This window comes from Peromyscus leucopus, chromosome 1, assembly GCF_004664715.2.
Source record: "Peromyscus leucopus breed LL Stock chromosome 1, UCI_PerLeu_2.1, whole genome shotgun sequence".
NCBI lineage: Eukaryota > Metazoa > Chordata > Mammalia > Rodentia > Cricetidae > Peromyscus > Peromyscus leucopus.
In genome coordinates, this window is record NC_051063.1 from 60,462,404 (window position 1) to 60,485,751 (window position 23,348).

The following is a 23,348-nucleotide window of genomic DNA, read 5'->3' on the forward strand; positions in this document are numbered from 1 at the left end:
ATGTTTCCAAGAATGGGAGGATGGGTGAGTGGGTAGAAGATTGGATGGATGGGCAGATAAGGGATGGATGATTGAGCTGGTGGGTGGATAGGTGTGTGGGAAGATGGATGGGTAAGGGGATGCACATGGTGACATATTCCTATGATCTCAGCACTTTTGGGGCTGAGGCAGGAGAATCATGAGTTTATGGCCAGCCTGGGCTACATATCAAAACTGCTGAGAGAGAGAGAGAGAGAGAGAGAGAGAGAGAGAGAGAGAGAGAGAGAGAGAGAGACCCTGAGGAGAGGGACTAGAAATGAGGACAAAGACTGTATCAGGAAAGCTCACTAAAAAGTGAAGATTGCCTGTGGTCACAGATCTGTATAATAGATACCATGGAGCCCACGATATTTATTATTTTCAAGATTTTCTTTAAATGAAGAATAAAATCCTTCTTAAGCATCCTCAGCCTCCTGGGCCTGGCTGGATGGTTGGGCATCAGCTATGGCCACTGTCCTTAAATTCCAAACCTCTAAATGAGGACCATCATCAGTGTTATCTACTACCCAGTTGTTTCTGTGACTTTCTTCATTGTTGAAACAAAAGCAACTTCCAGGAAAGGAGGGTTTATCTGGCTCACAGTTTGAGGGCACAGCCCATGGTTGGGAAGGCACGGCACAGGAGTATCATGTCACATCCACAGCCAGGAAGCAGAGAGAGATAAACACTGGTGCTCTGCTAACTTTCTTCTTTCTATTCAGTCCAGGACCCCAGCCTATGGAATGATGCTACCTGGATGCCTCTCTGGAAACACTCTTGCAGACATCAAAAGGTGTGTCTCCCGGGTGATTCCAAATCCAGTCAAATTGGCAATGGAGATGAAGCATCATGTCAGTCCTGTTGGGTGGCTTTTCTTTCAGAGCAGAAAATATGCTAATCAAATTCACATGTAAGTAATCTCTAGTCAAGTCTTTAGTCCCAAACAAACCTCCTGTGGGTGAGTACTAAGCAAGTAAAAAAGAGAGTCCATTCTGGGCTAGAGTGAGGACTGAGGTCACTAAGCCTAATGACCTGAGTTCCATCTCAATAACTTACATGGTAGAAGAGAGAACTAACTATCACAAGCTGTTCTCTGACCTCCACACACATGCCATGGCATGTACATGTGGGCACATGCACATAAATAAATAAATAAATAAATAAATAAATAAATAAATAAATAAATAAAATTGATTAGATAAATAAATATTTTAAAGCTATACAAGGAAAGTCCGTTCTGAGAGAGATGGGCAAAGTGAAGTGCAGCCGTCAGCATAGATGAAACTTTTGACACAGGAGTTCTGCGTGTCGGAGTCGATCAGGGAGACTACCACATGACGTTTAAAAAGTCAGTCTGTATGATGGCTTATCCCTTCAGTTCCAGCACTGATGAGGCTGAGGCAGGGGAATTGTCAGAAGTTCAAGGCCAATCTGATCTACATAGAAAGATCCTGTCTGAAAAAAAATTAAAAATAAGAAACAAACCAAGAACCCCAGTGGATTTGTGAGCGTTGGTATGTGAGGGAACACACACATCTCCGATAGGGGAGACAGGATCCTACAGAGCTAGTCTCCATCTTTCAGTCCAGCCATCCTGTGACTCCACTTACCCTGCATGTGCAGAGCAGAAAAGGCTACAGAGAGATCCATGAGAAGACAGACGGCTAGCTGGTGCATGGATTCCTCCAGGGTTAAGAAAACACTATGACTGAGGGAGGCAGTGTCCCCCACCTGTGAATACCCTGAGATTCATGGAAGCACACACTGTCCATGAACTGTGCAGTTATATAAATTATGATGAGATTCCTTCCTCCTCCTCCTCTTCTTCTTCTTTTTTTTTTTTTTTTTTTTTTTTTTTTTTGAGACAGGGTTTCTTTGTGTAGCTTTGGAGCCTGTTCTGGAACTTGCTCTGTAGACAGACTGGCCTTGAAATCACAGAGATCCCCCTGCCTCTGCCTCCTGAGTGCTGGGATTAAAGGCGTGCACCACCACTGCCTGGCATGATGAGATTTCTTTAAAGAAAGAAAGTGGAGGCTGAGGAGATGATCAGCAGCCAAAGCGCTTGCCATGCTTGCATGAGGATCCGAGTTCAGATCCCTATAGTCCCACCCTCAGAAGGAGGATCCCCAGAGCAAGCTGCCCAGCAAGCCTAGTCACTTCATAGGCGAGCTCTGGATTTGACTGAGAGACCCTGCTTCAACAACAAGGTGGGAGAGATGTAATCAAGGGTGATTCCCTAAATCACCCTTGGGCCTCCACAAGCACAAGTACTCCAACTCTCTCTCTCTCTCTCTCTCTCTCTCTCTCTCTCTCTCTCTCTCTCTCACACACACACACACACACACACACACACACACTCTTTCTCACACACACACACACACACAAACATATATGTGTATACTACACACATGAAAATGAGGAAAAAAGAAAGAAAATGGGGTTTGCAGCTGTTCTCAGAAATTGCCACGACACAGGCATTCTACTTCAAACTGATTGACAGGTCATTGTTAGGGGGTCTATACACTCCTCCCCTCCACCCAGGACTCTCTGGTAAGAGCTGGTGGCTCTGATCTTATCAGTCCTGTCCTGTCATCTGGAGCATGTGCAGTCTCTTTCCCTGCCAGCCCTCTACCTGACTCCCAGGAGTCTCCCATCTGCTTCTTCTTCTGGCTTTCCTCCAGCCACAACAGCCAAGGCCATGTGGACAAATTTAGTCAAGTCACATGCTCTGAACAGAACTCACTCGGCCACCCAGACCACCATGCCATGGCCATGTCTCAGTCCACCTCTATGCTTGCCTCCCTCAGCCACACATACTGTACCACAGCATGTGGCCACCTTTGTGGCTTCAACACACAGATTTCATGGACAGTTGTCCCTTGGAAGTTCTGGGTACACATCTTCCCCAGGAAATGCATCGCTGGGGCTTAACTCAAATGTCCCTTCTTGACTGACAGGGGAGGCTTAAGTGAGCCCAGTCCCTCCAGCCAGGCTTTAGTGTGGTGTCTCAGCTGTGGCTACATTAGCAAAACACACAGGGAACCAAGGGAGAGAGACACCGGGCAAAGAGCTCCTCAGGCGTTGTGAGAGAAATCACAACTCAAGGCCGCTGAAGATCTGAGAAAGTCAGGGGGAGCGTCTGCCTGGATAGAGGAGTGTCTGAGCTCCCTCTGGGGCAGAAAGAAGTCCTCAAAGAGCTGAAAGCTGGCTGTTTGGAACCTAGGGCTTATGCAGGGACACTTGGCTCAGCTGGGAGGAGGGGACTGGACCTACCTGCACTGAATCTACCAGGTTGAACTCAATCCCCAGAGGAGTCTTTGCCCTGGAGGAGATGGGAATGGGGGTGTGTGTGTCTGGGGGAATGCGGGGGGGGGGGGGGGGGAGAACAAGGAAATCCATGGCTGATATGTAAAATTAAATTAAATTATAAAATAAAAAGGCAGTGACCACCATACTGCTGGGTGATGCTCCAGTTACTGAGGCCACAGACTGTGTGGCCTGGTCTACCTGGAAATGTCCAGAACAGGAAGAACCACAAACATAGAGGGTAGATACAAATTTGTCAGGCTGGAAGTGGTGTGAGGGATCTTCCTGGGGTGGTGGAATGCCCCAAACCTAGATGGAGGAAATGGACGCACAGCTTGCCAAATTTACTAGAAACACTTGACCAGCATGCTTAAAACAAACAGACTCTGTGATCTGTACAAGTTATAAACCAATAAAGCTGTTCTGGCTGTTTGGGGGCAGTCTTTTTTAAAGGTAACCATTTTTTAAAGGTAACTTTTTTTAAAGGTAAGTGTGGCAAGGAAGAAGCTCAGAGTTGGGCCAGGTGTATGGGTACAAGGAGGAGGAAGGGAGATGGTCCAGACCACTCCCAGACTCAGCCAGGGGCCTCTGTGCTTTCCACAAAGTGTCCAAGAGAAGTGAGCTCTCGCTTGATGAGATGTTGTCATACTGGGGATGTGGTGGTGGTGGTGGGTCCAGGGCAGAACGTGAGCTAGGGATACATGCCAGACAGATGATGCAGGGAGCCAGGTGTCCCTGAGCTAGATAGGGGAGATAATGACATGGGCAGGGGAGAGCTGGGATTCCAGAGGAAGGAATTCTGCAGGTAGGAGCCGCTGGCAGGAATCAGAGACTGGGAATGGCGATCTGCGAGCTGTAAGCTGCCTGCAAGTTTAGATCCAAGCTAGATGGTGGGACTAGGAGCTTTGGCTGGGGAGCCAGGCACTGTGGACCCAGACCCTCCACTGGGGGCCTTCCCATTAGTGACTTAGCTAGGACACTTAGTCATTAGTCCAAAATTTAGTGACAAGTGCTATGATGCTATAGGGAACAAGGGGAAAGATGAGCCACGTGGAGCCACATCCTCTGTGGTACATCCTAAATAACCCAGAACAAACCTGCCTGACGTGGAAGGAAGGTGCCATCGTGCCTCACAGCCCCCACCACCCAGACCAGCTGCCTGTGTTCCAAAAGCACTGACACCATGAGCCTTGGAAGAAGTGCCACATTCTCTGCTCCCCTGGGGCCAAGAACAATGTTCAAATGGCTAGTCAAGGTGATTAAGTTGGGTGCCAGCCTTCCTGCACACTTTCACCATGGATGGCCACCCCATGGTCCTTTGTTCTCAGCCACTGGACAGGGACATGGGTTCAAGCGTCTTCACAGTAAGCTGAGTTTCCCTGGTATTCAAAAGCACAATAAATTTTATATCTGAAAAGCCAGCCTGACAGTCACCTGCCTGTGACCAAAAGCACAAGACGGAGATGACTGTACTGTGCCTGGAGCTCCAGTTCAACTTCACGGACAAGCACAATGATCAAGGGTATTTCTGAGTCAGGCATATTGGATGGACCACTCGGAAGCAGGTGACAGACGGATGGGGGCTGATGTGAGGTGGGGGCGGGGGAGGCAGGAGAGGGAGAGGCAGAGACTTCTAGGAGTGCCAAATCTGGAACAGTGGCTTTGGGGAGGGACGTGAGTGAGATAGGGACAGAGAGAGCCAAACAAAGAGAGAGGACGGATGAACTGCAATAAATAGTCCTTAAGAGGGTCAGGGTGGTAGCTGAAAAGCTCTTTGCTAAATGAAATACCCCATAGGAAGATATATCTATGTCATAAATGGAAGTACTAATTAAGGCAAAAGGGGCCAGCCTCGTTTCCCTGCAGCGGCTGCCAGAAGATGAGCCACGGTGGCCGGGTGGAGGAGATGGGGGCTTTGACTAGCTTTGGCTGATCTCCTGCTGCCAAGTCTGACTGGAGGTTGAGGGGCCGCTGCTGGGAACCCTCAAGCCCCCTCCTCCCCCGACACACACACACAGTGCTCTTCTTCCACCTCCGTAGGACAAAGGTGGGTCCAACCAGTGCTGCTCGGCCACGGCCAGCGCTGTGCCCGCTCCCTCATTCGCCATTCTCCAAAATTATAACGGAAGAGCCACTTGACTCGGTGTTGATTTGGGCACATGCCACTTTTTAAAAGGCCAACTTGCACGCCAGTGCCAGTAGCACACCACATTTGGAATGATGCAAAACTATGCTTCAACATGCACCCGCACCCTTCGCCAACTCCTGCTTGTCCTCTAAACCCACCCCCCAAGCCCTGCTCAGCCAGGGCTCCAGGGCGCTTTGTCAACACTGCCCTAGGCTCTGCTGGCCCAAAGCTTAGGACTCACTGGAGTTGTGATCTCAGAAATGGCAAGCAACAGGAAGCATCAGGGCCTCGGGGTTGGGGGTGGGGGCAGTGAAGGACAGTCCCGTAGCCTCTCCAAGCACCACCACCCAGTATACAGGCACTGGGGGCCCCTGGGGCAAGCTGGCTGGCAGCTCTATGCAGCTCCTCTGGGCAGGATTCCAGGAACTGTGTCATGTCCCCAGCTAGACGGAGGACTTAGCCCGCAAGGGACGGCATGCGGGAACAATGTCCGCTCTGTTGCTGACAACTCATACCCGTGGGAGTGCCTGTCTCTGCCTCCAGGGGTTTTGTTTGTCTTGAACAAAATGAAGTGAAATGGTCTTCAGAAAGTTCCAAAACTGATTACGCTCCTGAGAGGCGCTTCCGGTAACAAAGTGCTATTGCAAGTCCAGTCTTCAGTAGAGGTGTCCAAGGCATCCCTTCCCAGCATGCCCGGTAATGCCAGTGGGTGCAAGCAGATGCAAGACGTGTGGAGAAATGGGTCTGCATCACAGTGAAGGTCACCAGCCAGGAACTGGTCAAAGCAGGCAGGAAACCTGGGCTTGCAGATGTCAGTGCTGGGGCTGCCCAGGCTATATTGTACTGTGCCTATACTCAGAGTCCTGTGAACCTTCCCCAGTCACCTGACCCATCCTGGCTGCTAAGGAACACTGTGGCATCAGGGATAACTCAGTGGACCTTCCAGGGTAGAAGCATATGCAAAGTGATAACAGTAAGCAAGACCGTGGTCCCAGGACTGTTTTCCACACAGGCTGCTCACCGGCCACCTTCCCACACTGAGTTACATGTGTAAACCAGGTCTGAGTACCTGGCAGTCAGTGGGCACATCATGAGCCTTTTGTTCTGGGTGTTTTTAGACCCCAGACCATCTGCTCCCCCTCTCACCGGCTCCCTTCTGATCCTCCATATTCCTTCTACAGACTGGGATGTTTGCTGCTACGCTATTCACAACAGCTTATTCATGTCAGATGCATGAATAAAGAAAATATGGTGTATATATGCATTGGAGTCTTATACAGCCATAAAGAATGAAAACATGACATTTGTAGGAAAAACAGATGAAACTGGAGATTGTTTTGTTAAGCAAAATAAGCCAGACTCAAAAAGACAAATATTGCATGCTTTCTCTCATATAAACAATCTAGATTTGAATGTGTGGTGGGGTGGGGAGTAGAAAGGGTATTGTGAGGGGGGAGAAGGTGGAGGCTATTTGGGAGGAGGAAGGAGGCCAACAAAGAGGTAGAGGGACAGGTAAGGACAGTTGGGGGGATAGTGGGGGGGAAGGTAGAGGTGGGATAGGGAAGAGGAATGAGGGGAGGTAGAGGGGGCAGAGAAGGACAGTGGGGGAGGTAGAGGGGGCAGGGAGGGATAGGGGAGTTAGAGGGGGCAGGGAGGGACAGGGGGAGGGACAGGGGGAGGGACGGGGGAGGGACAGTGGGAGGGACAGGGGGCAAGGAAGGACAGTGGGGGGGACAGGGGGCAAGGAAGGACAGGGGGAGGGAGAGACGGGGGAGGGACAGGGGGAGGGAGGAACGAGGGCAGGGAGGGACAGAGGGAGATAGAGGGGGCAGGGAGGGACAGGGGGAGGGACAGGGGGCAGGGAAGGACAGGGGGAGTGAAGATGAGTAAGAACAAAGTTTAATGACATGTGTTATGAAAATGTCACAAGAAAACCCACTTCTTTATGTGTTATCAAAAAAAAAAACTAATTAAAAACTTCAGCACATCCTGAGTCTCCCTGGCGACCAGGAGGGAGCAGGCTGTATGGTTCTGTCTCCTCCCAGCTGTGGATTCTGAAGGTTCCATTTGAATACCTGAGATGCTGGCCCTCTCCGTAGATGTGTTAACAAAGATGCTCAAACACACTACCAAGCTCAGGGTTGCTACAAGGATACACAGAACCCATTCAAGACCTTAGTGTGGTATTTGTCATGAGGTCAGCATTCAGGAAGGCACTCAGTATCTTTTGGCATAATTATGGCACACTGGGATTTTTCCTGCATGGGACATACCCACAGGGATGAGTTGTGTCAGGATCAGCTCAAGGCAAGGCTGCATCCTGCCTGGGTGGAGTAGGCCCACCCGTCCTGGGGACAGACCCCAGAATGGAAGGGGTGTACTATGGTCTGTACCTGCCCCCAGCAGCCTAACCCTCACTACCTCCTCTGTCCTCCCAACTCTGACCTTCAGGTCCTAGGTCTGCACCCTGGAGTGTTCTCACAGTCCACAGCGTGCATGGCTATGTCAATAAGCAATTCTGGAAAATAAAGATTAACCGCTTAAAACACTCCAATGCAAGGATAGCTCGAATGGGTGGCAGGTCAAGGGCTCTCTACTTTGGAGGCATTCACGGAGATACAGTCTCTGGGAACCTAGTAAGTCAGAATAAATGATCCAAAATGCAGAAGCCAGCCTAGAAAGTGACGGAGGAGACTGGGGCATCACAGGACCTATCTGACGAGCTGCAGAGAAGCAGAAGGCTGTGGTACGAGACGCGCCTCTTCCCTCTCACTGAGGCTCCTTCCCCTCCCTTGGGTGGGAGACAAGGTTATGGAGCCAGCTCTTGGGAGACCCTTTAGACAGGGCTCTTCACGGAGTGATGAGGGGTGGAGGGGGTCCATCGTGAGGATGAGACTAAGTCTCTGCTCAGGGGACTTCCCAAGGAAAAGCATTTAAAATAATCTTTAGAGAAAAAAAGAAAGGAGAGATACCTGCCTCCACCCCACCCCCACATCTCTTATGTGTAAAGACAGACAGACAGACAGACTGATACATCTAACTTCACAAGAGAGCTGAGAGGATTCACTCATGTGCTCTTGGATCCACATGACAGAGCTGTGGTCACTTGGCTGGAGTCGGGTGGGGAGGGATGGCCTAGGCAGCAAAGAAGGCAGAGAAGAGGACGGTGGGAAGAGAGCCAGCCACCTTCTGCTGAGTGAAAACTCACCCCATAGAGGAACGACTGTCTTAAGAAACATTATACTCAGGAGGGAAATAATCAGACATCAGAACATGTGCCAAACAACAGCTCTGGAGAATACTTGTCAGAAGCAGCGTGGAGCGATGAAAACTGATGAGAGTCAGCCAATCAGAGCTACTCCAGATCAGAGAGTCCTGGGGACAGACCCGTCCAGACAAATGCATGACACAGAGACACCAGAAAATTCAACAGAGAGGCTGAGATGCAGACATGGAGAAGAAAGTCCCAGAGTGAGGCTAGCTGGTTCCTTTGACATAGATAGAAACCGGTTGGCAACACAGGATATGGCACAGAATGCCAGGAAACTGCCTTGCAAGGAAGGACAAGCAAATCCACATTTCCAGGAAGGACCATCAACAACCACCTTCAGGGCTACAGGGATTGTACTGTTCTTGCAGGGGACCTGAATTCAGTTCCAGCACCCATGTCAGGCAGCCCCACTCCAAGAGGTCTGATGGCCTCTTCTGACACCTCTAGAATATGTTCTCTCTCTCTCTCTCTCTCTCTCTCTCTCTCTCTCTCTCTCTCTCTCTCTCTCTCTCTCTCCCTCTCTCAGCACACACACACATACACACAATTCAAAATAAAAATTTAAAAATAATAATAAACACTTTCTAGGAGCTAGGGAGCAACTCATCCCCGGGCTCTGCCCTCAGCACCACAGAAACCAAATATGGTGGTCATGCCTATAATCTCAGGACTTGGGATCTGGAGGCAGGAGGATCAGGAGTTCAAGGTCATCTTCAGCCATTTAGTGAATTCAAGGCCAGCCAGGGTTATCCTAAAACTTAATAACAACAAACAGTTGTAGTCTAGTGGCTGAATCAGGAGGAACAATTTGGGCCCCTAACTATGAAATAGAGGAAAATGAACATCTGAACCAAAGGTGACAGAGGGACATTTCAAAATGCTGTCACCCCTCACTGTTTGTGGACTCTGCCTGGGAATAAGACAATCTAAGAGAACTGACTTACAATTCCTAAATACTTTCATTTACAGATATGAACAAAGCAGGAAAAATATCTTAGTTGTACACATACACACACACACACACACACACACACACACACACACAGAGAGAGAAAGAAAGAGAAAGAGAGAGAGAGAGAGAGAGAGACCCTCTAGTACCCTGGTGGCAGCTCTTGCTTGTAAACAGGGGTCCATACTGCCGTATTTTCTATGCTGTGATTTTCACATTTTTTGTGTAAGTTGTTCTGGAGATTCCTCCCCTACCACACACACCCCTCCCCACACCTCCACACCCCACTTAAAATAGACTTCCAGGGCCAGTGAGATGGCCCACATGATGCCAAGCCTGACGACCTGGGTTTGGCCCCTGAGTCCCACGTGATAGGAGAGAACCAACTCCTGCAAGTTGCCCTCTGACATCCACATAGAAACTATGTGTGCACACATGTACACACACACACACACACACACACACATACACACACACACACACACACACACCATGCAAGCATGTAAAATTAATTAATTTGTTGATAAATAGGTTTTCCAGCAGAATGCTAAAGTTCATGATGGCGTTGACCTCAGGAAGGCTGGGCTTAGGAAGAGACAGTGTCCCATGGGTTTGGGTTCCAGTGCCACTGGCCCTGAGCTCAGCATTCATGCCTCAACCTCAGCATGAACTACGGGGTCTTCACAGAGCAGACAGACCACACATGGAGGCCCAGGAGGATATTCCCATTCACAAGGAGGCTCTGCCTTCAGCAATGAACTCTGCCCAATGCACCAGTACATAAAACAGGAACCCGCCAAAGAGAGGGCCGCTGCAAAGTCCTCTGACCTTTCCTAGCATTGAGATGGGAAGAGAGTCAGAGTGACTCTGGGGTACTTGGGTGCAGGCAGTGCTGAGTGTTAAGTAAGATATGCAATGTCTGTAAGCAGAGCCCTTACCAGAAGAAGAGGGAAAAACAGCTGGGGCATGGGGTGGGGGTGGAGGGAAGGAAGTATGAATAGCCAGTTACTGCTCACCAAACCCTCCAAGGCCCAGTCTGCAATTAAGTGACTCTCTAAGGAAGCTGGGGAACACAGGGAAGTGAAACACTTGCCAGTTCACCCTCTCCATCCCTCACCTTCAAGACAGAGGAGGGTGTGGAGGACCCCAGACCCTGGGAAAGGCCTGGCTACCAAGTGAAGGAACCTGAATCCCCAAGTGTCTGCATGGATGAGAGCCTCCCATCTCCTCTCCCCATAGAGAGGAGGAAGGGGGCGCTGTTCCAAGAGTCTGGGAGTTGGAGGGTAAGTTCAGTTTAGCAATCAGCTTCATTCATGCAGAAGTGGCCCAGGAAAAGCACAGCCAGAGGGGGAATCTAACAGGAAATAGGAAAATCTATCCCTCTTCGTGGGTTTAATAATGCTTCCCTCTAGATGTCCTTGGACACCATCTTTCTTGGAGCAACAACAAAAAAAGATGAATGCTCATTGTTTCCTCACTGGCTTTTCCTCCATTTAAATTCAAATGAAAAATGTCAGAGATGTTCATTAATGAATAGTGTGTGTGTGTGATCTGCACCCACGCAGCCCTCCCCACAGCCTGTCTTCAAGAGCTGGGTAATGGCAGCTTAGAGAGATGCCACCCCACCTCACCTGCTTTACCCTGCCACCCACTACCCTACCCCCCATCTCCCTCACTTCCCACTCTACTGCCCCACCCCCACCCCCATTACCTCTCTATCCCATCCTCCAACAACTCATCTCCCATCTGACTCACCTCATTACCCTACCACTCAATCCCCCGCCTCCACCATCCCATCGCTCCATTGCCACAGCCACCTGCCCCCTCCCCGTCACTCCACTACCCCACTTCACTTCCTTCACCCTGTCATCCCAGAGCACCTCCTCACCACTTCTCCCGGTTTGTAATTAAATGGCATTCCCTCTTGTCACAGACACCCAGACACGGAGCAGATTCTCAAAAGGCCCTTGCATGACCCTGTGTCAGGCCCCAGGCAGAGCCAGAGCCCAATAGCCCAGACCAGCAAAGCACCAGCAATTCACATCCCTCCCGCCCCTCATGAGGACTGAAGCTTATCTCTGCTGTGAGCTTCCAGCTTCATCAGAAAAGCCCCAAGGAGTTGAAGAACAAGGAAGAAGAAAGGCAGAGAAAAATGTCAAAACACCAGGCTCAGGAACCTCCCGGGAAGTCCCATCTAAACACGGCATCCATGGCCATCTATCACATCTAGCTTGCCTCTGCTCCCCAACCCAAGCAGCAGAAGTCAACATCCTGAGGGAGCAAGCCCATCCCAAAGGACAGAGCAGGGTGACCAGCATGGGCAAGCTGTGGCCCAAGGACTTTGGGGACACCCCAGAAAAGGATGCTGAGCCCAGGACTGAGGGACAAGCAGGTAGTGACCAGAGCAGTGTAGGGAAGTGAGGTACACTCAGACCAGGCTCCCTACCTCCAGGAATGGGAGGGTACAGGCTGTCTACATGAGCTGTGAGCAGCAGAAAAGAGGCAGCTGGCTACCTCTCTGCTGAGGCATCCTAAACACTGCTGGCTGATGTGCTCACCACTGAACTTCATCTATAAGACTAGGGATGGCTCCTGTGGGCCATTTGCTCTGAGGCCTGGGGCCTGGAGGCTTGACTTAGCAGAAGGTGCTTACTATGGCCTGGACATGGCTTGAGTATCCCCTTAGAATTCTAGGCTTCAAATCTAATCTCTATCTCAAAGTATGAAAAGTATGGGAACTAAATCCCATGATGATGTTTGGAGGTAGGACTTTGGGGGAGTGATTAGAATTAGGTGAAGTCAAGTCGGGGGGATCCAACTGTCAAATCCTGGTAGTTACCGGAGAATAGGGAGAAACATCAGACAGAAGCATGCACACAACCCCCCACTTTTTGCTTCTGACATCCTGGCTCACCTTGGGACTCTGCTAAGTAGGAAGCCACCACCAAGGATAGCCTTTGACCTTGGCCCTCTAGAACCGATGAGCCCAAATAAACCTCTTTTCTTTATAAATTTCATTATAGCAATGGAGAATGAATGGAGAGTGCCCAATGAATATTGTAGGCTGCAGTAGGAGGGAAGGAGGGGGACTGGGGGTGAGAAACATCTTAGACTACACAGGAGCACAGGTCTGGAACACCAGCCTGCAGGCCCAGGGTGGGCCAGAGCACCCCACAGTCACCGTTGAAGCCACAGTCGATGCTGGCTAGACAGAGATCCAAACAGTGTGGAAGTGCACGCTGCTGCACTCACCGTCTGCTGCAGATCCTGGATGAGGACTCGAATCACAAGGGTGTTGCCCTGGATCTCCTCCATCTTCACGCCACCTGGCTTCTCTGTGGTGGCCCGGATTGTGTCATAGATGGTCTCTTCTTTGGAGCTGTCTGATTCTGAGCCCATGGAATAGTCGGAGAAGCTCTGGGCCATCTCGTCCTCACTGGATGTGGGGCTGCGTGGCATGGTGCCTGGATCTCTGTGAAGGAAAGAGAAGGGAGAATAAATAAATATGAATATCAGAGAGAACCCAGGAGTCCATGGAGACTAGTTCGTGAGTCTGCCAATGTGACCGCCAGTCCATGGCACCCACATGCTTGTATGTCAGATCCCTAAAGGTGGAAAGAACTGGGCACATCCCTCCTCCTCCCTTGGGCCTGGGCAGAGGCATCAGTCAGGACCAGAACCAGGGAGGTCCCTCACACTGTGCTGAAGTTTCTCTGAAGGAGTCCCCGCTGGCTGCAGCAGTGGCTACGACTATGGGGATTTACCGGGTGGCCGCAGTGGCAGTTTGAAGCTGCCCACATCGGAGGAACAGCTACCTCTGGTTTTTCTTTGAGGCCAGAGTGGCAGCAGGAGGGGAAGGAACGCACGCACCGGGTCAGGAGGCGGCAAGCTACGCTGTAATAACCCCCTACTTCAAACACAGAGTGGCTAGCGGCATAGAATAAAAATAGCACAAAAAGATGAGGATAGCCTCAGAAAGATCATCGCCAGGTCCAAGAGCAGAACAGAGACCCAAGTCTTGAGCAGGCTGAAGCCAGGAGAATCGGGGGTCCCCAGAGGCAGGAGCTGGGGGAGCGCCTTCCTTAGAGCCAATGCAGAGACAGCTCCAGTGCAAAAGCCCCGGCCAGGCTGTATGTAGACAGTTAACTCAGAGCAGGGCCTTAAGCAAGCACCAGAAAGACCAACACGGGCCAGGTGTGGTAGCACATACCTCTAATGCTAGCATTTAGGAGGTGGAGCCCAGAGGGTCATGAGTTCAGAGTCAACCTCAGCATAATGAGTTTGAGGTCAGCCTGGGCTACAAGATAGGGAAATAAAAGCAAGGTAGCAACAGAACCCAGGAAAAGTCATCCCTGTATCTGGTGACTGCAGAGGTGACACTGCCCATCTCTAGGATAAACTGGGGGGTTCTGAGGAGCAGGCAGGGAAGGTACCACACCACACAGCAATTCCACCTGTATGGAAATTCTGTCCAGAAGATGAAGGCCATGTAGACTGGGATGCCCTGGGCTAGTGGGGATGCATGGTCACCCTCATCCCTCAGGCACTGCCTGGTCAAGCTGTGGTTCCCTCTGTCCATGGGCTCTAAAGCTGTGAACAAAGGAAACCTGATCTCTGCATGGATGACCCCAAACATGACCCCAAGCAAAGGGGACGAAACTTGCCGAAAGAATCACACAGCCCCTTGTTCCTGCTGGTGGAAAGACATGGGATAGTCCTACAGACAGATGGACAGATTCACAAGGCACCGTGGCAGGGAGGCATCAACGGTAAGGACGTCTGGAACCTCAGAAGGCACCTCTCAGGAGAGTAGGGTTAGGAATGCCCATCCCCAGGGCTATGTGCTTGCTGGAAGAGCCCAGCCTCAGAGCACAGGTGTCCACCTCCGGTAAAGCCGGAAGCACAAGTGTCCATGCTGCGTGTTGTAGTTTTCTTTCCCCGAAGGTCCATTTCTAGAAACAACTTTGATACTCATCATCCAGAGGACAGACCGTCCAGGGGAACCCACATTACAGGCTGCTCCGAGTGGCCTCTATCCAGCACTCCCCTCCCCGTGCTGGCCACCCCAGACTGTCACCCGAGATCAAGTCCCTTCTCTCCTCTTCATTGTTTCTTTGCACAGATGCTACCCCAAGCCAGAGCTCCAAACAAGCCTTTGAGTCACTCTTCACAGAGGCTCGGCCCAGGATGAGTAGGTGTGGGCTGCTGAGTGAACAGCGTTTTCTTCTGGGGATCTGTCTTTTGTCACTGAATTCACAGAGCCACAAAGCAGAGAACCGAGAATAGTAGTAAAGGGGTTTCCCTCCCTACAGAAGGAGAGGGAGAAGGAAGGAGGGAGGGTGATCAATGAATGACAGATGGGGGGAGATGTGGGTAGGTAGGTGGGTCGGGAGATGGATGGATGAGACATGAATAGCTGCCCGAGTCAATGTGTGCATAGATGAGAGATAAATATGAACGAGATGATTGAGTTAATGGATGGATGGACAGCTAGATGGACAGATGTGAGGATGGGTGGATGGATGGATGATGTGAGGATGGAAGGATGGAGGAGGGATGATAAAGGATAGGTAGATAGGTGCATGGGTAGGTGGATTGTTGTATACATGGATGGATACATGAATGGCTGAGGTAAGTGAGGATGCAGATACATGAGTGTTTAATGGAAGAAGGCAGGAAAGTGAGGGGAGAAAGGAGGGAGGGGTGAGCATCAGATACCTAACAAGGTTCTTCATAATGCAAGGTAAATCCACTGTCAGTTACTCATACTGGTGGCTGCGGGGATGCCAGTGCATGGGAATCCAAACCAACTGTCCACAGTGCTACTTCATGTCTGTCTATGAATGTAAGCACGTTCTCCACACTTCAGTGATGTACTTCCGTTCTGCACAGGGGGGAGGCAGCATCAGGCTCCAGCAGGTACACCTTCTGCCCACCATGTGTGCCAGGGTCACCATGTGCAAAGCCAGGTATCCTTCTGGCCTCATAACATATTGGCACACAGCAGTGTCACTCACTGGGACGGGATAGATATCAGCACAAGCACCCAGACAGTGTTCCTGAGTCGGGGTACTCCAGGGGAACCCTCTTATCTAACATGACCACCACTCTGCATTCTCTGCAGGGCTCAGGAGAACAGTCTGATTCAAATACACTGTGTGCTGAGACTATACCTGAAGGGTTAAGGGGTACCCAGGCTCCTTTCTCACTCCCTAGTCCCTCAGCTGACAGTGAGTTTCAGAAAATATCCAAACATGGTTGTCTCCATATGGACACACCACAATGTCAGCCTTCCTCAAGGCCTCAGGCTACAGCTACCCCAGGTCCAGCCCCCAGCACTGGGCTGCAGCTGTCCTATAGCTGAGGCAGAATCCACAAGGTGCACCTAGCCCCACCCTTCATCACCTCTGCACACAGCAAGGCCACTAGCCCTCACCATCAGGCATCCTGGGGTACCTGCACCAACTTGCTGACTCTGTTAACCTTGAGCCTGGGCCAGAGTTTAAGACTCTCTTCACAGGTGACTTTAGATAGTATCAAGTTGATAATCAAAGTCAACTACCACACCTATACACACATACATAGACCTGGTCTCTCTCTCTCTCTCTCTCTCTCTCTCTCTCTCTCTCTCTCTCTCTCTCTCACACACACACACACACACACACACACACACACACACACACACACACACACACACACACATTTAATGAAAAAGAAAAGAAATGCCTCCCAATCCAGAGAAGTTATACAAAAACCCAGCTATCTGGCATTTTTCCTGTCATCAGGGATATGTGACACCAAAGGATAGAAACTAGTGGCAGTTTTTCCTGAGACCCCAGGTCACTTGACTGCACCCCTCCCCATGAGGTTCTTCAATAGGATCTTCCCACTGAACAGAAGCCGATGTTTCCCCACTGGACCTGGCAGTGTTCCCTCTGGGACCTCATCTTGCCCAGCCCACCTGTAGGAACAGCCTCAGCAGTGAGCCCCCTCAACTAGCCAGGAAGGTTTGTAAGCAAAAACTCCAGAGTTCACGCTGTGCAATACTCAATTAAAATCTCAGGGCAGAGCAGGTCATAGTGGTGCATGCTTTTAATCCCTGCACTTGAGAAGCAGAGACAGAAGGATCTCTGAGTTGCAGGCAATCTGGTCTACACAGTGAGAGTGTGTCTCAAAATTAATCAATCTATCTGTCTCAGGGCAAAGGAGTCTTCCGGTATTCACTAGCTGAACAATGTTTATGATTCCTGCCAAAATCCTCTCAGCCACACAAGGATCCAGATAGGCACCTAAGGTCCTTGATCAAAGGACCCAGCTAGCCTGGCATCTCAGTTAGGAACCGGCTTCAAAGTAACTTTTAGCATTCACTTATTTATTCATTCACCATCCCTTTTTAGACATTTTTATTATGTGTGCCTGTGAGTACAGGCACTTGAGTACAGATGCCACATGAATGCAGACATTCATAGAGGCCAGAAGAGGACATTGGAGGCCCTGGAGCTAGAACTCCAGATGGTTGTGAGCTGCAGGGATAGAACTCTGGTCTTCTGGAAGAGCTCGATCTTAAGCGCTGAGTGAGCTCCCCTTTCAGTCACCACCTGTGTGAGAGTTAACAGGGATCAAACCAGACCTGACATTATCACAAGGTAAAGATCCCTCACCCCCAGAGATGCCAGACTGTTTGGGGTTTGAGAATATTTGCACACACATAATGAAACATCTGTGGATGGGACTCGGGTCTGAACATGAATTCATGTGTATGTCATATGTACGTAGCCTGGTACTGATTTTGTATACCACTGCCAAGTGCACCTATGTTTCATCTACAATCCATGTCTTAATGTTTCTGTTCAGGAAGGTTTGGATATCAAAGTGCTTTGGATTTATGGGTTTAAGGGGTGCTCAACTTGTGAGATAATTATGCACTCTGTGTCATGATTTCCACCCAGGCCTCCGGTTCTGAGGAAGCTATTCAGCTCTCATCCTGGCTGCGCAGCCTTTTCAAACACACCAGCGCCAGGCCAGAAATTCTTATTGAACTGCCTCACCATGGCTACTGCACTTTAAACGTTCTCAGGTGGCCTAACAAGCATGCAGGCTGACAGCCATGGGTGGGAATCACGGGTCCTCATTAACCTTGAGCTGACCTTGTCCTCTAACTTCACTGCAGCTTCACAGACCACATGGACACAGCCCGGCGTCTCCTCAGAGTGAGAGAGGCATGTCCACACTGTTTGGGACAGCAGAAGGATGACAGAGTTCACCATCCCACACAGACCTTCGGGGCATGGGGCAGCTCCCTGGTATGGGATTTGCTGCTTGGGGGCTGTTTTATTAGTAAGTGGAAGGATCAATAAGCCGTTGGAGAGAGATCTCCCGCAGTGAAGAGCCCTGGCCCAGGTTCAGTTTCCAGGATCCACAAGGCAGCTCATAACCATCTAACTCCAGTTCCAGGGGATCCAGCGCCCTCTTCTGGCCTCCATGGGCACCAGGCACACTCATGGTGCACACACATACAGGCAGACAAACTCCTAAGTGGAAGAATCTTTTGCTAATTTGTGTAAACATAAAAGGCCAAGGGTGGCCCACCGGGTCCCTCCAGCTCCAGCTCAGCCTTAGGTTCTGCTGCTCTGTTTGAAAGCAGGAAAGGGCGAACGCCCACCCTAGCCAGACTTCATGGAAGCCTGTGCTGGAGCATAAGGGAGCAGTGCACAGCACGGGGGCCCCAGCTCGGCTCCCTGAAGATCCAGGGGCAGTGCTCAGATACACAAAGAGGTGGGATCGTGCGGGTGCTCACCCAGGGGTCGTCGAACGGCAGAACTTGCACACATAACCTCTTGGCACGCGTGCAGTCTGCTCTTACTCTTGCATTCAACATGGCATCTGTTCATGCATGTTGGGCTCCCCTGTGCTGAGGTGACAGTGGGTAGAGGTGGCCACAGTCACGGCAGAGGTGACAGTGGGTAGAGGTGGCCACAGTCACGGCAGAGGTGACAGTGGGTAGAGGTGGCCACAGTCATGGCAGAGGCAGAAGTAACAATAGCTCGGCTGGGCCCAGGAGTTGTGGGGGCTTCTCAACACTCCAGGTTTGACACAAGGGCATACACAGCACAGGGTGGCCCAGCTGCTTGTGGCCAACAGGACATGGGATTGTTGGTCCCATCGCATACATCACTGTCAATGACCCCTGGTGGAATGGTAGCACCTAGGGTGGTCTCTGCTGACAGCATGCGGGAAAGAGATAAAGATGCCCACACCCTGGTGCCACGGCCCCAGGGTGGGCTGAGGTCAGAACAGCCCTGCTGGTCCTCTGCCAGCCTGCATGGGCTACACAGCTGAGTCGTTCACCATGCAGCCAGCCTACTCAGCCACTGCCACCCAGGGTCCCCACCATAGCTGCACAACCTGCTGGGCTAGACACCCGGGGCCTCTCTGAGGATGAGCAAGTAAGCAAGCTATCTCTAAAACAACCCGTGTTCGAGTGAAAGAAGAAAAAAATAACACGTCTGGGGAGGTCATGGAGCCTTCTGTACTGACAGGCGTTGGTTTGGCCCAGTGGTTCCGGCTCCTGAGGCTGCCCCGCTTTCAATCTCAGCAGGGACAGAGAAAGAAGAAGGGCCTGGCTTAGATAGATGTGGCTGTTGAGCAATGGCTGCAGCTGGGTTCCCAGGCATCCAGGAACAGGTCAGAGGCAGAAGCTGATGCTGAGGAGCGAGAAGGGCCTGTGCTCCATTGACTCCACGTGAAAGGGAGCACTTGTCCTTGGCCCCAGCAGACAGCACAGCTCCTTGTCAGATGTGAGAGCCCATTGGAGCCTGAACAGCCCGGGCCAGCTGTGTCCCAGCCTGGAGAGCAGATGAGATGTTCCAGTTCCCCCGGAACTCCTGCCCTTGAGCCGGTGGGGCACAGGAAGCCCCTCTCTAGTACATTCCACTCCCAACTGCCTGAAACTGCATCCAACAGCTTGAAGCAGACACCTGTGGCCATCTCCATTCGCCCACCCCAACCCTGATCACCTCCCCCCATCAGCCCAACCTGGCCTCTGACCTTTTTAAATCTCACTTAGTGACTGTGTCATTTCAGCTTCCCAATGAACCCACACGTCCATGAGTACTTCAGTGTGTCTGATTTGCCGCTGCCCATCCATCACATGGGATACAGTGAGCATTCAGTGGACACATGCCAGGCAGGAAGTAGGGTGGAGCTGGTAGAGACGGACAGAGCATGGATCCCGAATCTGCCCCCAGTGGAGTGTCAACTCCAGCTACCACCAGCAAGCAGGGACAGAGCCCAGTGTCCCAGACTCTTGGGAATGGCTTAGGTCAGATTTGGGTCGAAATGAGACAAATAGCAATGTTGGAAACGTACCATTTTAAATGCTCATTTTTCAGGTAACTGCACCACTCATGGGCTGCAGGGCTGGAACTAAGCCAGAACTATGAGATGAGCTTAACCCCAGGTCTTCTTTCCAGAATGAAGGCGGGTGGTGAGAATGTTCATGATGGGCTAAAGTCATAGCCTGACTCCAAAGACAGAGCTAACAGCCCAAAGCGGGGAGAATAATGAGGTGGGGTTCCCCAGTCCAAGCCATTACCAGGAACCTCTTCATCCACGAGGACACCCCATAATGTACCCTCATGCTGACTTGGAGGAAACACGCATAAGCAAGTAGGTACCTAAGACAGGCTCCACCAGATATGTCCTCAGAGGCCCAAGGCTGGGTCCAGAAGTGGGGTGACTGGAGGAAGAGCCAGCTGAACCTCACCACCAGGTTCTCTGCAGGAGGGTCCTGAGATCGCAAAGCCAGAGACCTGACCTGGAGGGTCTTGACCCTAATGAGGAATGTGATGAGCAGCTCCGTGGGAACAGCAGACACCTGGCCACCTGACAGGGGCCTGGGCAAACGTTAATGGTTAACTCCGAGGCAGGGCACAGGGCAGCTGAGCACATTCACTTTCAGGTTTGCAGGAAACAGAAGTGGTTCTGAGAGCACCCTGCTAGCTCCACGGGGCACGGTTACACTAAACACACACTCATCACGTATCCCTCTCTCAAACAGAAGAGGGTGCCTTGCATTTTGTCTGGCTTCATTCTGGGGACCAGGGGCTGTCTTTGGTCCCTGGATGCCCTCAGGACCAGACTACAAAAGAGGTTGCTCAGAGACAGAAAGCAGGCAAGGCGAGGCAGAGGAAAGGTGGCTTTGTGCCACGCTGAGCAGTTGCTTTGAGTACAGCCATTCTCTCCAGAGTAAACGCAGAGCTCCCAGGCCAGTAGGGTCAACGCTCAGTGTGGGCCTCTTGCATCAGCCCTGCTGGGCAGCTATTAATAAGGAGAAAAGAAAAACCACCGCGGAGAAGCAGTTTCCACAAAGATGATGCATTTTGCTACTAGTGTTCCAGGAACATCTAAACCTGCCTTCTTTGTCCCCTGAAGGCCCTGACTGGCAGGTGCATACACTTTTCTACTCATTCACGTACAGGGGGCATCAAAGCCAACCTGCAAAGGAAGATACAGACAAAACTGTCCAGGCAAAGGCTGCAAAGCCTTTGGGGATCAATTCATAAGTCTTAGGGGTTCACAGACCGACTTCCAGTTTAAAATGCACAGAGGAGAGGTCTCCTTCCAGAGGGAATCTCAAAGCCACGGGGTGAGCGATTTTATTGTGTGGCTTCTTTTGCGCATTCAAAAATTGAATGAAATTTGAATTCATTTATTTAAAGCCAGGAGACCTTCCCTTCCCAAGCTGCCCCCAGGGCTTTGTTTAGATATTTAAACCCAGGCCAAGGTCACAGTACAGGATAGAGGGCAGACTTCCTGGGAAACCTGGAGAACAGAAGTCAAATTTGCCAAGAAGAACATGAGCCCCCTGGGGACTGAACTCATTAGAAAAGTCAGGGATCTGTCACACAGGGGCCAGGTGGAATCAGGGGACCTTGCTGAAAAGCTTTACCCACTGCCCCTCTAATTCTCCAGAGAAGCAGCCTGCTCTACCTATCCAACCAGAGCACCATGGGTGCAGCTGAATAAAACCCATATTATGGCTATATGTTGCTGCATCTTGAGTGTCAGCTCGAGTGGGACTTAGAATCACCATGGAGACCAACTTCTGGGCAAGTCTTCAAGGGACTTCCTAGATTAGGTGTTTTGAGATCAGAAGACACACCCAAACTGTGGGCAGCACCATCCTGTGCGCTTAGGTTCTAGACTGAAGAAGCATGTGACCAGCTGCCTCCCGCTTCTGCTGACATGCACATGCCTGCCTTAGCTATGGTGCAAACCTAAGCAAACCCTTCCTTCATTAAAATGCTTCTTGTCAGGCATTTGGTCACAGCAAAGGTAAATATAACCAACACAGGATGTGTTTCCCGCTGTGCAAGATTCTAGAGAGGTGTTTGCCCTGCTGCCTAAATCCTCCACTGCACAGGTGAGTACACTCTCCTACTTGCTCACTCGTGATGACATGAAGGCGGATCTTCCTGGAAGACACAGACAGAAACCTCCAGGCAACAGCTGAAAGTTTGGGAGACCAACTCTAAAAACTTAGGAGGTCCACAAGCTGCGGTCCAGAGGTCTGTGGATTGAGTAGGCTGAACTGTGTGCTTCCCCACATTCCTATGTGGGAAGCCTACTCTGGTCACATGACTTGGATAGCCCGCTTTCAAAGGGTGGTGAAGGAGCTTTGAACAGAGCTCAGTGGCAGAGTGCCTGCCTGGGTTCTTCCCTGAGCACTGCAAAACCTAAGTAAATCAAGCATGGTACCATCAGTTCGGTGGTTCGGTGATGGTGAACTCCTTTTCTTGTTGCTGCGGCAAAACCTGACAGAAGCCACTGAAAGAAGGAAGTGTTCCCTTGGCCTCATGGTTGGAAGGCACAGTCCATCATGTGGGGAAGGTACCGCAGCAGGCGGGCCAGGCAGCTGGTTACATTGTATCCACACTTGAAGAAGAGAGATGAATGGTTGCTTTTTCCTTTGATACATTATAGAATCTCAAACCAGCGGATGCTGCCACCCACACTCAGGATCTGACCACCTCATTGAACCTAATCTAGAAACAACCCTCACAGACATGCCCAGAGCTGTGTTTCTATGGTGATTCTAAATCCCATCAAGTTGACAGTCGAGATAAACTGTCACTGAGGTCTTTAACAGATGCTGAAGTTTGGACACATTCACATACCAAGTGGAGGGATGGCTGTGTGAGGGGCAGCTATAAAACTCCATTAGCAAGAAAAGCAGAGAGGCTCAAGAGGAGCAGCCAGACCCGGAACACCTCCATCTCTCACCTTCATCCTCCAGGATGTGCGACTGTGGATTCCTACCTGTCCAAGGTACTCTGGAATGGGACCCCACACCATCACAGCCAAAACACTGGTGAAATGCTCAGTGAGAGGGTGCCTTGAACATGCCCTTCCCTTCAGCCTGCCCCTCTCCCCCAGTGACTGAGCTGCTGATTTCAGACTACCTGGTGCTAGGATCTCAATTCATACACACATGCTCTCTAGTCCGTCTCAGGTCAAGTAGGTTTGGGAAACACACCTGCAATGAGTATGCATGTCTGGGTCCCTCTGTGACCAAGTCACCTCAATGTTTTGCAAGGAAGCTTCTCAGACAGCCTAAGACAGCCTCTTCCAAGGTTGCCTGCACTGGGCTGGCTTCACCCTGGAACCCACAGACA

At 50.8% G+C, this 23,348-nt stretch overlaps 1 protein-coding gene across 6 annotated transcripts in view; it reads right to left on the minus strand.

Moving 5' to 3' along the window:
- The window catches only part of Shank2 (SH3 and multiple ankyrin repeat domains 2), a 471,427-nt gene that overhangs the window by 402,190 nt on the left and 45,889 nt on the right, over positions 1 to 23,348 (minus strand). For all 6 annotated transcript variants that reach the window (XM_037208746.1, XM_037208750.1, XM_037208747.1 and 3 more), the window contains exon 3: positions 12,925 to 13,144. In XM_037208746.1, the coding sequence (XP_037064641.1) occupies positions 12,925 to 13,131 (207 nt within the window). In that variant the 5' untranslated portion in view covers positions 13,132 to 13,144. The remainder of the gene's footprint in view (positions 1 to 12,924; positions 13,145 to 23,348) is intronic.